This window comes from Cygnus olor, chromosome 2, assembly GCF_009769625.2.
Source record: "Cygnus olor isolate bCygOlo1 chromosome 2, bCygOlo1.pri.v2, whole genome shotgun sequence".
Lineage (NCBI taxonomy): Eukaryota > Metazoa > Chordata > Aves > Anseriformes > Anatidae > Cygnus > Cygnus olor.
The window spans coordinates 63,756,522-63,770,462 of record NC_049170.1 but is presented as its reverse complement, the minus strand read 5'-3'; the positions used below and the strand labels follow the sequence as shown (position 1 = coordinate 63,770,462).

The following is a 13,941-nucleotide window of genomic DNA, read 5'->3' as shown; positions in this document are numbered from 1 at the left end:
AACAAAGAATTAGGCTCAAGATCTTTCACCCAAATGCTCAAGAGGGCTTTCTTCCCTGCTGTTACTAGCTGTGCTATTTTGTTCTCCATGGTGACTATCTCATTTAGTAATTTCTGTTTTTAAAACTCCTCCCCTCTCAGCCATAACACTGTACTGTCATGAGGATGAAGTGCACCTTGAGAAAAGTTCCAACATACTTGCTATATGTACTCAGGAGCTTTGACATGTAAATCAGGGATAATGTGATGGCAATAAATATGAGAGTGAGAAGTAACCACTGTGCTATAAACATATTTGAGGACTACTTCTGTCTGAGACTTGACCTCACTACATCACTAATTCATAATAATTTAATAAATTATTGTTGATAAATGTAGAACTGGGGAAATGCATGTCTTAAATGAAAAAACATGGTATTCTCAAATAGCATTGTATACGAAGAATACAATAAAGCTTGCTTTTAAATCTTCAAATAATTTTACCATGTTGGCAAACAGCTTGCTGCCAGTGGCAGTCAAGATGACTTACTAGCATTAAAGAGCAAAAACCACAACAAAAATAAAAGCAAAACTCCTGCATTGCAACTTTCCTCTCACAATAGATGAAGATGTTGCAATAATTCCGCCATCATGATAAGCAACCCTAGAAGAAGCCATGGCAGCCATTCAATAACGACAGCGTGTCTGGATTTTCAAAGTTTCTAAATAAATATTAATCTATTTTTCTCTCAAAAACATCCCTGATGCTGACTATTGAGTATTCATACAAAAAGAAACAATAATGCCGAAACAGTATATATACCAAAACAGAAACACTACTGCCACAAAAATTTTCCAGTACGTACTAATGAAATAAAACTTAGAAACAGTAAAAGTATGGTTTCTCTTCAAAACTGAATCCAACCTAAACCCCATTTTTTAACCTATTCACTTAAGACTAGTGTAAACCTTAATGAAACAGAACAAAACCAAATCACGAGTAAGCCAGAAGTATAGTGTTCACAGACTAGAATGCAGCAAAGAGGCAAATGACTGAAGAATAAAAAGTGAAATAAAGAATTCCCACCATGAAACCAACTAAAGAAATGGCAGAAGGATTAAAGAGCAATACAATCTCAACAAGAACTTACTTTGTTAGCTGCCCTTTGTTTTTGTTGTTGTCAACACCGTTGTAGGTAACAGCTGCCAGTTTTCTGCTCCTATAGTTCTCATAATGTACGTTGTTAGTGACATCCTTCAGGTCCTGCATATGAGTTCTGTCAATAAGTGTAATGTATCAGCTTAGTGCACAAATACAAAATACTGTGTGTAAAATTAGTCCATGCTCCTTTTGCAGATTGACTCTAAACTATATTCTGCCATTAAAGCCCCGTTCCCCACAATGTTGTCATTCTTCCATTTAAATAAGAGCTGTCAAGACAGCTAAGTCACAGAAATAGTATATTATTTTGCACTGAATTAGCAATTGTTAGAGCAGATGAACTTACTGAACCACTGTGCATATAGGAAGAAAAACCTCTCAGCACTTAACACAATGAAGCTTGCTTTAGAAATGCTGACACTGAAAATTTAAAAAGATGCCTGCAACTAAGTACACGTCAGCACTAACAGACAACTTGGGTTCCTATGGTTTATCACCTTTTTTTTTTTTTTTTTTTTAAGAACAAATCAGAAAGAAGATTGGTATCCAAAAAAAATTCACTGGCACCACTAGCTAGATATATTGTTACACAAATTGGTATCAAAGAGGATAAAAATTTGTTTACAACTAAAACATCAGATTAATATGAACTCACAAGTTTAGATCTTTTTTTCCTCCAACATATAACCTTCCAGCCTGTTAGGCATACTAGAAAACTCCATGTTACCCATTAGTTGCTTACCTTATCAACATGTTCCTCAGAATTGTGAAGTCACAGTGTTCCCCATTTTCAACTGCGGAAAATGATAATTTTTTTCTTGAGACTCAAACCAAAACATATGCCTTACTCAAAGAAAAGACATCATCCACTTCCTATGCTCATTCAACAGGTTACGCCCAGACTTTTTTCACTCACGCAGGATGCATGTTTACAGTAGAAGAGCATTAGTGATGCGACTTTATCAGTACATCTTACCAGCCAAGGTAGGTTCCCTTAAGCCATACTAGAAAATTGTACTCTGAATCAGTATAGCAGAATAAACTACCTCAGCAGAAAACAGTTTTTGCCAGTTTAACTAACTTCATGATCCCTTGGAGGCCCTGTCAGCACAGCTGTATTATTAAAGATCAGACATTAACTGAAGACCTCAGTCTAGATCCAGTTATGCCCAAAACCTTTAGAAGACAGACTTCATGAAGTCTATTTCTCCCTCCAGCGCCACCAAAGGAGATGCAAGTCTTTAATTTTAATGCATCTTTTGTTGTTCAACTAAATAAAGGAAGTCTGTATATTCAATTTGATGCACTTGTCTACAAATCAAGAGGGTTGGCAGCTGTCATTACATTCCATCTACTTCAGCAGTACCTGCCATCCCATTATTGTATATGAAGCGGATACTATAAATGGTATTTCAGTGAACAGTGAAACACTATTGGAGAAAAAAGCACACCGCAGAATCCTCTCGAGTTCAAAGAGATGAGGGAGAACACAAAGCTCTTAGCATACAAAAGGAAGGCATGAGGCAGGTGCCCCTGAAATAGAGATGGACATTTTCATGGGGAGGAAGAAGTAAATTGGAATGAAGGAATTGAAATAACCTGTGTAAATTCAGTGAATCCTGCAGAAAAATGAAGCACATAACCTCTTCACGTGTCCATGATGCACCTGAGCTCCTGCATTTATTTTATTCTGTGGTTTTTACACAAACTGGTAAGTTCCATTCACACAGTGCATGTTATCTCTGATCATCCTATCCAGAGCTGACCAACCCAAAGTCATTCAAATAGGGTCCTTTTAGCCAGGCTGTAGTTCTTTCCTTCCAAAAATTATACAACCACTTGAGTGTGAAACATTTTTCAAGTTTGTTTTAAAATAAAGAAGAGCAGTACCATTTTGTACATTTCAAAATACTAACGCAAGAGCCTTAAAATAAAGCTTGATCATCTCTGGTGCAGCTGGTTTTTACTTTGTGCCAAACCTCATTTCCTGCCAGACATGTACTTTAAAGAGAAATGCTGTAGCTTTTTAAAGTATTGGTCCATACTGTGCTTGGTTTCTTTGCTATTTTGACCCGTATTGAATTTATAGTCATTGTACTTGTAAGGCAGAAATAGTGAGAAAAACCTTCTCTTTCTTCAATACATGCACACTACAAGGAAAAACATGTAATCATCATGGAAAAAACAACACAAGTTTATAACAATTCTTTCATTTATATGGCATGCTGTGAGCTTTATTTTTCATGTGCTGTTTCAAATAGGTAAATAGATCTGAAGCACAAGTAATGGTTGTCAGAAGAACGTCGTTACCTTTAAAGCTTATTTTCTACTGTTAGAAAGGTCTAAACGAAGGAAAAAAAAGGAACTGTGATAACTATTTAATTCAATACAAGGTACCTCCCTGTTGCTAAGCCCCAACAATTACGGCTAATATATTTTGGGTATTTGATGGGTATAAGAATTTGGGTGTAAGAATTTTTTTTTAATTCTTCCAGAACTTTAAATTGAATTTATGCAAGTCAAGCTGATCAAATTAACATTTATAATGTGAATACCCTGAAAAAAAGAATTCAAGAAATGAACACAGTTTATATGAAAGAAATTAAAATAAGAATGCTAGTGAGCACTTGTAATTTAAGCCTCATCTTATGTAGGAACTGTAATAAGTTACTACAGGCTTCTACAATTCCTCAGTGAAGCTTCAACAGGAATCTGCTTGCAAAATTACACGTTGCTGAGCCTTTACCTTGTTCCTGTCAGAATAACAAAAAATGGTATGTTCAATAAATTTCCAGCCAGTGCACATTAAACCAAGCATTTTAAAAACATTTCAAATAAAGACTAACATCCTAATACATTTCAAATGGCTACAAATAATGAAAAAGCCTTACCTTCTGCAACTCCCCATGGGTACTGCCTTCCTCTAACTCTCTTGCCATTGACTTCAATGATCGTATTACTACCTACCACAGCAAGAGGTAAACGATCCTACAAAATAAAGTATTGCTTTAAAATCAAACTTCTCTAATGCAAAAATATACCAAAAGCATACCCATGTATAAACTTGACCAAGGGCTGTTCGGTGCTGTAACACTGCAGTGCAGCTTGCCCAAACTGCCAGAATAGTTGCATTTACTGACCTCTAACTTGTTTTTATTACACGCATTCTACACACACACCTCTCTGAAATTCCCTACATACTGTCACATACTGTAAATCTGGGTAAGAAGCAGACACTACTGTTACTTGGTAAACTACACAGGCAAAACCATTTTCTATTTAATTAACTTGCACAGTAATTATTTATCAATTTGTATCCCCACTGGCTACAAGGGTTGTTACTTTGACTGGATCTTGCACCCAATTTTCAAACATTTGCCAAAAAAACTAATTCAGGTTCTTGTTTTCAGCTGAAGCAAAAATCTTTTCAGTATAACAAGCAAAGTAGTCAAAAGCAGCTTCAAATAGCTGAAAGGAACAGCATACAAAGCCAAATATTTTGGACTTTCATCCTTGCTTTTATGCTTCCTCTTCTCCTTTAGGCTAGCGCATCTTAGTCCCAGAATAGCATTCATTTGTGCTATTTGTGTTTTATCTATCCTAGGCGATTCCCACAGTAACAAAAGATGTAAAAGCTTTTATAGGCTGTTAAAGCTACTGAGCAAAAAGTGAAGTCCATCCACATGAAGGACTTCACCATGAAAGAACAACCAAAAACACAAGTAAACGAAGAAGTCGTGCAACAGCCTGACAGCCCAACAGTCATTCGGATTTCCTTTAGTCATTTGTCTAAATTAAGGTTTTGGTATATCAATTGGTCAGACATCACTTCTACTGAGTGCAATGCATGCAATTCATGCCACTGCACACCTCTCTGAAAGAGGATCCTTGCCTCCTACCAAGCTCACAGTCAAATGAAGTGTGGCAGGCAGGTAGAAGTCAAACAGGGATGAAATAAAAGAAAGCAAATGATCTTTCAAAAGTTTATTAATGAGAATGTGATCTCATGTTCTCATTCTAAATTTCACCCATTAAAGGACTGAAGTAAATCTCTGAGAACTTCATTCTCTCAAAAGAGAAACAGTGCATCTTAGAACAGCCTTACATCTTTTTATCCTCTACATTTTGGTGGGCTCTTCATTATCAACAAAGCTTTTCACTCTCATCTCCCCCCCCCAGTCAAAGGGAAACAGAAGCAGTTAAAATATATTTACCTTTATCTTTTTAACAATCTTACTTTCTTCTTCATCATCTGTTTCTGGAAATTCATATATTTTAATTTTGTGTTCTTGGATTTCTTTCATTATCTAAAAACAAGGACATGTTATTTGCCTGAGAAATTCATAGTCTTATAACAATTTATTTCTTACTGCAATCTGATTCTCCCTCTTTGCACACTAAGGTGATTAACTTACATCATAGAACTTGTACACATTTAACACCATCAGGCTACTCCAAGGGATTATTAGCAGGACCATCACTCCTGTGGCATGAGAATGCGGATTAGAGCCAAGACCTCATAACTAATGGAATGCTATCCATCAACGCAAGGCACAAGAATCAACCAGCAGTTTTCTACATCTGGGCCAACAGGAAGATTTACACGAATGGCTGCTCCACCTGCACATGCAAACAACTAATACCATCAAACTTAAATTCTTAGACTAGTTTAGCAACTGAATATGTTATAAAAAATTGAATACATAACTGCTGGCATACTTCAGCCCTTTGAATTCCCACAACAGCTACTGCTGTCACACCTTTTCTGTTTCCAGCTCACCTGAGCACCAGTTGCTTGAAGCAAGATCATCTATTTTAGATAGAGCTTGTGATTGATGGACTGATTCCAGTGGCAAGTTGCGTTGAAAAATATTTGCAAGCACTAATGAAAACGTAAGAATAACTGACAGCCTGATCAAAAATGAGGCTTTACTGTTTTGGTGCCTGATTTGTCTGAAGTATATTTTTAGAAACAAGCTGATTAGTTTTCCAGAATTTTAGAATGGAAAAGTATTAAGCCATTTAGCTGACAGCTACATTGCAGAGCCTTTGGGAATATTTCTGGTTCATGAGTTTGCAATCTTATAAGGAATATATGCTTCCAATTCAGGCAAGGACTTCTTTCAAAGTTTCATTTTGGAAAGTCTGCCATATTTAACATCAACTCATTGATAAAGCTACATATGTATCAAGAAATATTCTGCATTCTACCTTTTTCCCCTCTTCCACACAGGGTTACATCCAAAGAAAAACCACTTGAAATGCAAACAAAATGGACTTCAGGTCTACAGCATCTTGCCTACATTTCCCCATGGCAGAAAATGTCATTGCATTTTAAGTCTTAAATCAAGAGCTTTTCGCACAGCATTTCTTAATGCCAACTTTTTTTTCCAGAACCTGTTTTTTTAAACTAGGACGGGACTCAGTTCAACAAAACCAACTTCATGTCTCATTTTATCCTGTTCTGTGTTCTCCTTATCCTCCTCTTTGCATAGTTGAAATAAAACAATCTACTTGGGAAGCATTACTACTAAATTTATTGTAAAAACACAAAGAAAATTTCATTTGTACCGATGTTGCAATTATCTAACCATCTTTAAAATACATTGCTACAGCCCAAAGCTTAACACAGGCATACTGTTTCTAAGCTAATATTTAATGTATCTTTAATAAATACATGGCATTCACTCTCATGTTGAAGTGCTAATGAAGTCAATAATAGGGTATATACTGTTAAATACTGTTTTTGTATGTGTTTTGGGGATTCTTCATTTGTTTTTGATTAGTTGGTTTGGATGTTTTATTGTTCTCTTTTCTTTATTTTAAACAACTTCTGTTAGGCACCTAAATCTTGAAAGTTCCCTTCCTACCTTACTGATTTTTATCTCAGCAGTGAAATACTTCACCTGCCAAGAATCATGCTACACTTAGAACATCTTTCCCTGAGGACAGAAACAAGATTTCACCAAGAAATATAATTAAATCTAGAGATATAAATTACTTAGCTTTGCTGTCTCAAGTCACTGCTTCAGGGTTTAAATTCTGCATACAAGAAGTTAAATCTCACCATTTCCATAGGGACCGGCTTACTAAATCAGCCCGCATTGTAAATTCATCTTTCAACTCACCTGTTTTTTAAACTGTTGGCATTCCTCAGGTGTAAGTGTGTCTGCTTTGGCAATGAGTGGAATTATGTTCACTTTTTCATGCAGGCGCTTCATAAACTCTATATCCAAAGGCTTAAGTCTGAAAGACAGCATTAATTAATATAATTGCAAGGCTTTGAACAAGAACATACAAATGATTCAGGATTTGTCCTGACAACTGTTCTTAAGGCACTGATTTTTAAGTGATAGTCTTTTTTGAATTTCATTCAAGCGTCTACCAGCAACTGCTATAGGAATTCCCTAGCATAGTATAATGCTAGGAAAGTAAATCGTAAGTTAATGTTACTAAGCAGTCAAGAGAATTCTGCTAGCTGAAATTACACTTAAGTGATAAAAATTCTTCTACCAAGGTTGCAAAGCTCGTGTCATTAGCTAAAAAATAGTCCTATTTAAAGCCTGACTTGGTAGGAGTTTATAGTTGTGAATCATACCGTGTTCACATATCCAGCTCTACTTTCTGAAAATTATGTTTATTTACATGTTCTTTCCTGAGAGTGAGCTGTAAGATTCTTTTATATATATATATATTGCTAAAGACAGTTAAAACTGTGGCCTGTATATAAACAAAGCAGAAGTATCTCATCTCTAAAGTACTATGTTTAACAAAAGAGCATTATGAAAGAGGATGGCAATGACTTAAAAAATAAACACCCACCACACAAGTACATCAGAACACCAGGTATGGGTCAAAATGGTCAATAGTTCCTGCTTGCTAAAGTGAAGGCACAGGTTTTGATGCATTAATGCTTTAGAATTATAACAAGTTCAGTCAGGCTTAAAGGATTCACTTAAAGGATTTAACAAGATTATTTCTCATATTAAATAAATTAGGATTAGGAACAGATTCATTTGGTACTCAAATTAGCTTCTCCTCCAAACCATATACATACATACATAAAAAAAACACAAAAAGTCACAGAAAACTTATTTATCTTCTGTTTAACAGTTTCTACTTGCCACTGAAATTTGCAGCATGTTTCCTTTAAATAGCTAACATTAATGCATGTCTAGTTTAAGAGCACTGGTGTGGCTATCCATTCACCCCTGTGTGCTTTCCCTCTCATTTCAAAAAGCTACCTAAATCAACTTCTGGCTGAAGGGCAGCTGCAAAAGCAGAATAGTTCCCAACTACTGCACTTGCTCTTAAGGTGGAGACTGAAGCAGGAAGCCTTCACGTGAAGAAACACAGAATTACAAGAAAAGGCTGCAATTCATTATCACCCCATTCACTCATCTAGAAGGCCCCCCACCAGCCCCTCCTCTATCTCCCCCTGCCCCACACAAACTCATTAGTTCAGATATTTGTGGGGGTACCAGCTACAAATGATGGAAGTTGGACTCGATCTTTGTGGGTCCCTTCCAACTTGGTATACTCTATGATTCTACAAAGGACCAAACCTGCAACTTCTATTCTGTATAAATCATAAGCTGGCTTATACAAAGGCCTAAGGACAAACAAAAGCAAGTTCACCTACAAATGCTCTAACTCACTGTAAAAAGACCCATGCATTAAGAGTGATGAGTATTGTACTTGATGAGCTACATGGGCACTGTCTGCACACGAGACACAATGAGGACTGCACCACCACCACCAGAAAAATACAGCTAAGAAACAAGTTCTTTCAGAGACGAGAACATCTTAAAAGAAGAAATGAATGCTAACAGAAGCACCAATTTTCTCTGTGCTCCATTTATTTCCGTAATTAGATGACAATTCCAATCATTACTTCAGAAATTGAAAGACACTAGGCAAACCTAACTCAACTTTATACATTTTCAAGAATAAGATGAAATACTACTGTAGGGAACATACACTTCCAGCTTTTCATCTCACAGACAGGAGTCAAAACTTAATTTATCTTAAACATTATTTCCTTACAAAACAATCTGTACCTTAAATGGGTTTTAAAAGTTTTAACTTACAGAAGGAGGGAGGAAAAAAAGATGAGATGTTTTTTAAAGAATGTCAAGTCTATGCTCAAAAAAATTGACTAATACAAGGAAAGATTCATTTCCCTTTATTTACATGAAATTTTACTTTGGCACAACTAAAAGCCAGTAACTGCTAAATATTCAAATGTTTGAATTTAAAACTGACATGCACATTGAATAAAACTGACATAACAAACACGCACATTGATCAAAAAAGTTTAGTGAAGACAAGTCTACATTAGAAAAATAGCATTTTCTTTCCAAATTTTAGAAGTCTGTCTAGTTCAAAATGGTTATTAGAATCATTCAGATGCTAACTACAGAAGCTGAATGTAATAACAGGCTTTTTCGCTACCAGAGGAATATTCCTCAGAATTTCTTCATTACTTCCTTCACAGCATTTTACTACTTTCGATCTAGTCAACAGAATGGGCCACTTATCTTCTCCTCCTCCTGGTTTTGAAGGTACAACTTAAAGAGTCAATGAGAAAATTAATCACTTGTAATACAATAAAATGCTAAGCAACAAATTTCAGATCTAGCTGGCCTTCATCTAATACACCCTGGAAATACAGTTCTCTCTCTCCACCACTAGATAGAAGTCTGATCAAATTAAAAATTAGAAGGGGTGGAGGATTGCATAATAATTGGGAAAAAAATCCAGAACATGGATATTGGAATTGTCACTAGTCAAAGGATTACACTCCAGGTGAATAAAACATTCTTAAAAGGATGCAAGTAGCTTTCCATCTTCGATTTATCATTAACCTCAGAGGGAAAGAAAAATCCTGTTGCCTGAGAAGTGAACCAGCTTCTACAGTTGAAATTTAAATGTGTTTGAGCAAAGACATACATATCAGAAGCAATCCTGGCACTTTTGAATACTTATGTGTTTTTTAATTGTTCTATTTTTTTCTTGTTACGCAATTCATGCGCCATCATATTGTCTAGTGTTCTAACTTATTACCTGTCACGCTTGCTGATGTTTGACAAGTCGAAGTAAGTTCATCTTTGAAATTAAACATGGTCTGCAGGTCATTAATAAGCCCCTATCTGGAACTTTTCATACATAAGAATGCCAAATCTGGGTGTTTGTCTGAGATATAGACAAAGAAAGGAAACAAAACACACTAATACTAACCCATGTCCTGAAGGAGCAATGAAGTATAAACAGCACTGCACTCTATTATCTGGCATCTGACGTCTGTTCACTCGAGATTCTGCATTCAGGTAGTCCTCAAATTTACTGTCAATGTAGTCAATAACAGGCTGCCAGCTGCAGAGGTTACATGAATAAAAAACCCGTAAGTTACATCACTTATGTAAAAAAAAAGTCTGACTTTGCTAAGAATTAAATGTACACTATTTCCCTATGACTTTTTTTTTTAATTAAAAGAATTCAACACAGTATATTTTAAGCAACCAGCTCCTCAACATACAATCAAGTTACATAGCTGTACAGATACAATCTGCTAGCTCACTGAAAAATCCTTTCAAACACAATTACCATCACTGTAATAGCATTAAAGAAAATACTTTAGGAAAGTATAGGAATACACAAAAGGAATACACTTTCTGGTCAAATCTTGTGAGAGCATACAAGTAGGTTTAACATACTGGAAGTGTTGATAGAGAGCTATATGTTCCATTCACTTTAAAGATAATTAGAGAGAAGCTGATTGTGTTTCAATCAAGTCATAAAGGTAATAGAAACTACCGTAGTCTAAGTTTTCAGTTAACAGAAAACTACAGACAAGTTTAAAGCCATGAACATTTTAACTGAAGATCTAAGTGTACATTTTGAAAAAAGTCAGAGGGTATTGTATCACACATACAAAAAAGATACAGTATTTTTGTGGGAGAACACAAAGAATGTCTTACCAATTACTATTATCCACAGCATCTCCAAATCCTGGTGTGTCAACTATTGTAAGTAGTAACTGAACACCACCTTCTTTGATTAAAACTTTTGACTGCTCAACCTGTAAAACAAATGAGATTAAATGCTTAGCAATTTAGCCATTGATTTTAAACGCTAGGAAAAGAATTCAATGAATAAGAAGTCTGACAAAGAATTGCTGACCTTTCTGCTTCAGAGGCATATTCTGCTTCAGATCAATTTGCTTTGCTTATAAAATCAAAATTATTTTGATATTTGTTGATTCATACATTTTAAATTTAAATCACAACTTTTTTTAAACTCAGTAATAGAACCCATCTAAGCATATAAAATGTCCCAATAGTTTAACTCTGGTTCAAAAGAGGAAAAACTCTAAACAACAATACTGATGCCAGTACAAAATACATATATGGGGGGAGAGAGACAGAGAGAGAGAGATCGATCCAGACATTCTCATACACCAGGCATCATCCTGAAATAATTAACTGATGAAATAGCTAAATTTGGTCATTTAAAATAAGGTTACACTTTTTAGAGCTAATCCTCCCCTGCCCAAACAACCCAACTAGGCTAGAAACGTAGCTATACTCTAGTCCAGTTTATATCTTTTTAAGAACATATTTGTTTGTCTTCAATTAGTGCAATACTTGGGAAAGGAATCCTAGAAAGTGACAGTTTCCTGTTATAGAGGCAGAGAGATGGGAAGGTAATGCAATCTCGCTGCAATCTGCTGCGCCAGAACTCACGTGACCGTAATGGTTTTCTGTTAGCTCAGGGCACGGATGGAAGCCTGACTCAACACAGCAACTGCTGCAACACAAGACATGATGCAAGTTTTGGGTGTGGGAGCACCTGCCCGAGTTGTGACTACCCATCTGCAGCACAGCTCCATCCTCTTGCAGGAAGCAGGTCATGAAACAGAAAGCTCAAGCTACACAGCAAATGGATGGCTAACACTTAATATCTCAAGAATTATTGACAATGCCAGCATCAGGTGCCCTGATAAAGTAGCATTCAGTGAAAAGAGAGCTATAAGCACTGTCGTATCAGCCAGTCTGATCCACAGCAGTAAAAAAAAAAAAAAAAATCACATTAGCATTTTGGCTCTTTTGAACTGCTCACACATTTAATCACGCTTTTTCTGATATTAAGACAATTTCTATTAATTACTAGTGAAGCTGTTTTCTCGATACAGAATTAAGAAATTAATTATGCCCGCCATTTATTCCTAACAGCAAGTGGCTGCAAATAAGTTTGCAGATGTTTATGCCACAGTGTTGCTTAACATACTTCTTAAGCCTCCTGATCATTAACTGGGGAGAGAAAATTAAGTTAAAAGTAACTAGGTGAACCCTTAGAGAACATGCAGTAATGAACTTTCAGAGGGAGTAGAAACTTGGATAATGAATCCTATCTGGATGGTCTCTTGACCAGCTCAAGATCTGAGAGATCTCAATGCTACTTAAGTGCTTGCACATAACTATTTGTACAGCTGAAGTGGATTGGCTTACAACCACACCTGAAAATTGCTGCAAACTCTTTGCAGTCACTGGTCATGTGATGTAACTCCAAACTACAAGATAAATTAGCACTCTGCAGAAAGTCAAACTAAATACCTCTTGCACAAGTAAAACACTGACTGTAATTAAGAGGATGTTCAGAAGCACAGGAAACAGCAATAAATAACTCCAAAGAAGCTGGGGCTCTGTATTTAATCTCAGAATTTGTAGACCACTATTTTCCCCTACTTTTCAGCACGGATCCTTTCCAAGCCAGACCTATCCATTTTGCTGCTAGGTCTTGACAAACAAATACAACAATACCATGTCTGTCTGCAGCCTGCAGTAATCATGAGCTGGTTCCTCACTAAACAAAAAGGCAAAAAAAAAAAAAAACACCATTAATACATCTTCACAAAACAAGAATTCCCAGCACTTGGCTATCTGGGTAGCTAGTCACAGGAGAAGGTAAATTGGAATGGACTTGGAGGTCACTTAATTCCATCTCCTGCTAGAACGTGCCTAACCACAAAGTTTGGAAGGTTTAAGACAAGATTGAAGAACAAACAACAAAACCAAAACACACAACACCCACCAGCCTAAGACACCACCAAGTTACCCTTTCAATAACTGCACAATTTCTATCCTTCCAGAAGGAAAGCAGTGAGAGCCTGGGAATGCATATGCAGCATTTGAAAAACTTAAGTTTTAATTGTGGTGAATAGATCTTTTTTTCCCTCGAGGGTGCTACAGAGAAATTTTATTGTACACAATTGATGCCAGAACTCAAGACAGTAATCCCCAGGCACACAGTCAACTCAGCCAAGAGTTTACTACTCACAAGCTTTAGCACGCAGGAGATTAACTTCTGATTCCTTGAATTCTTTTTGCTATCTTGCATGCAGTAACCACAGAGCCCTCACATAACTGAGCTCTCTGTAAGCATAAGAAACCTGTAACACTTTCAAAATACTGCAGATGATAAGGTTAAGAACTGTAGTATTGCCAAGTGCTACAAGGTATCGACTTAATTCCCTGGCACGCAAATTCCCAGCAAAAATCATTAAATTATTACACTCTCATAGTGGAATGCTTATTCAGAAAAAGCAATTAATCAAGTACAATTTTGAATGTGTGTTTACAACAATGAAAAAGGAAGGTCAGGAGATCTTTAGAAATGCCACACCACATGTTTTTCCTGAGCCTGTATGCTTTTAAGTGTGGCTAAATTCCTGAAGTCACCTTCTGACAAGTGGCGTGCAGTAACTGAGTATCTGCAGACAGCACTATTATCTTCCTAGGT

The 13,941-nt window shown here is 36.3% G+C and overlaps 1 protein-coding gene across 4 annotated transcripts in view; it reads right to left on the bottom strand.

Annotated features, from left to right (window-relative positions):
- Positions 1–13,941, bottom strand: part of SEPTIN7 (septin 7) — an 81,242-nt gene that overhangs the window by 9,716 nt on the left and 57,585 nt on the right. For all 4 annotated transcript variants that reach the window (XM_040545658.1, XM_040545657.1, XM_040545656.1 and 1 more), the window contains exons 5-11: positions 11,121–11,221; positions 10,381–10,515; positions 7,269–7,386; positions 5,355–5,447; positions 4,032–4,128; positions 1,883–1,934; positions 1,130–1,255 (exon numbers count right to left, since the gene is read on the bottom strand). In XM_040545658.1, the coding sequence (XP_040401592.1) occupies positions 1,130–1,255; positions 1,883–1,934; positions 4,032–4,128; positions 5,355–5,447; positions 7,269–7,386; positions 10,381–10,515; positions 11,121–11,221 (722 nt within the window). The remainder of the gene's footprint in view (positions 1–1,129; positions 1,256–1,882; positions 1,935–4,031; positions 4,129–5,354; positions 5,448–7,268; positions 7,387–10,380; positions 10,516–11,120; positions 11,222–13,941) is intronic.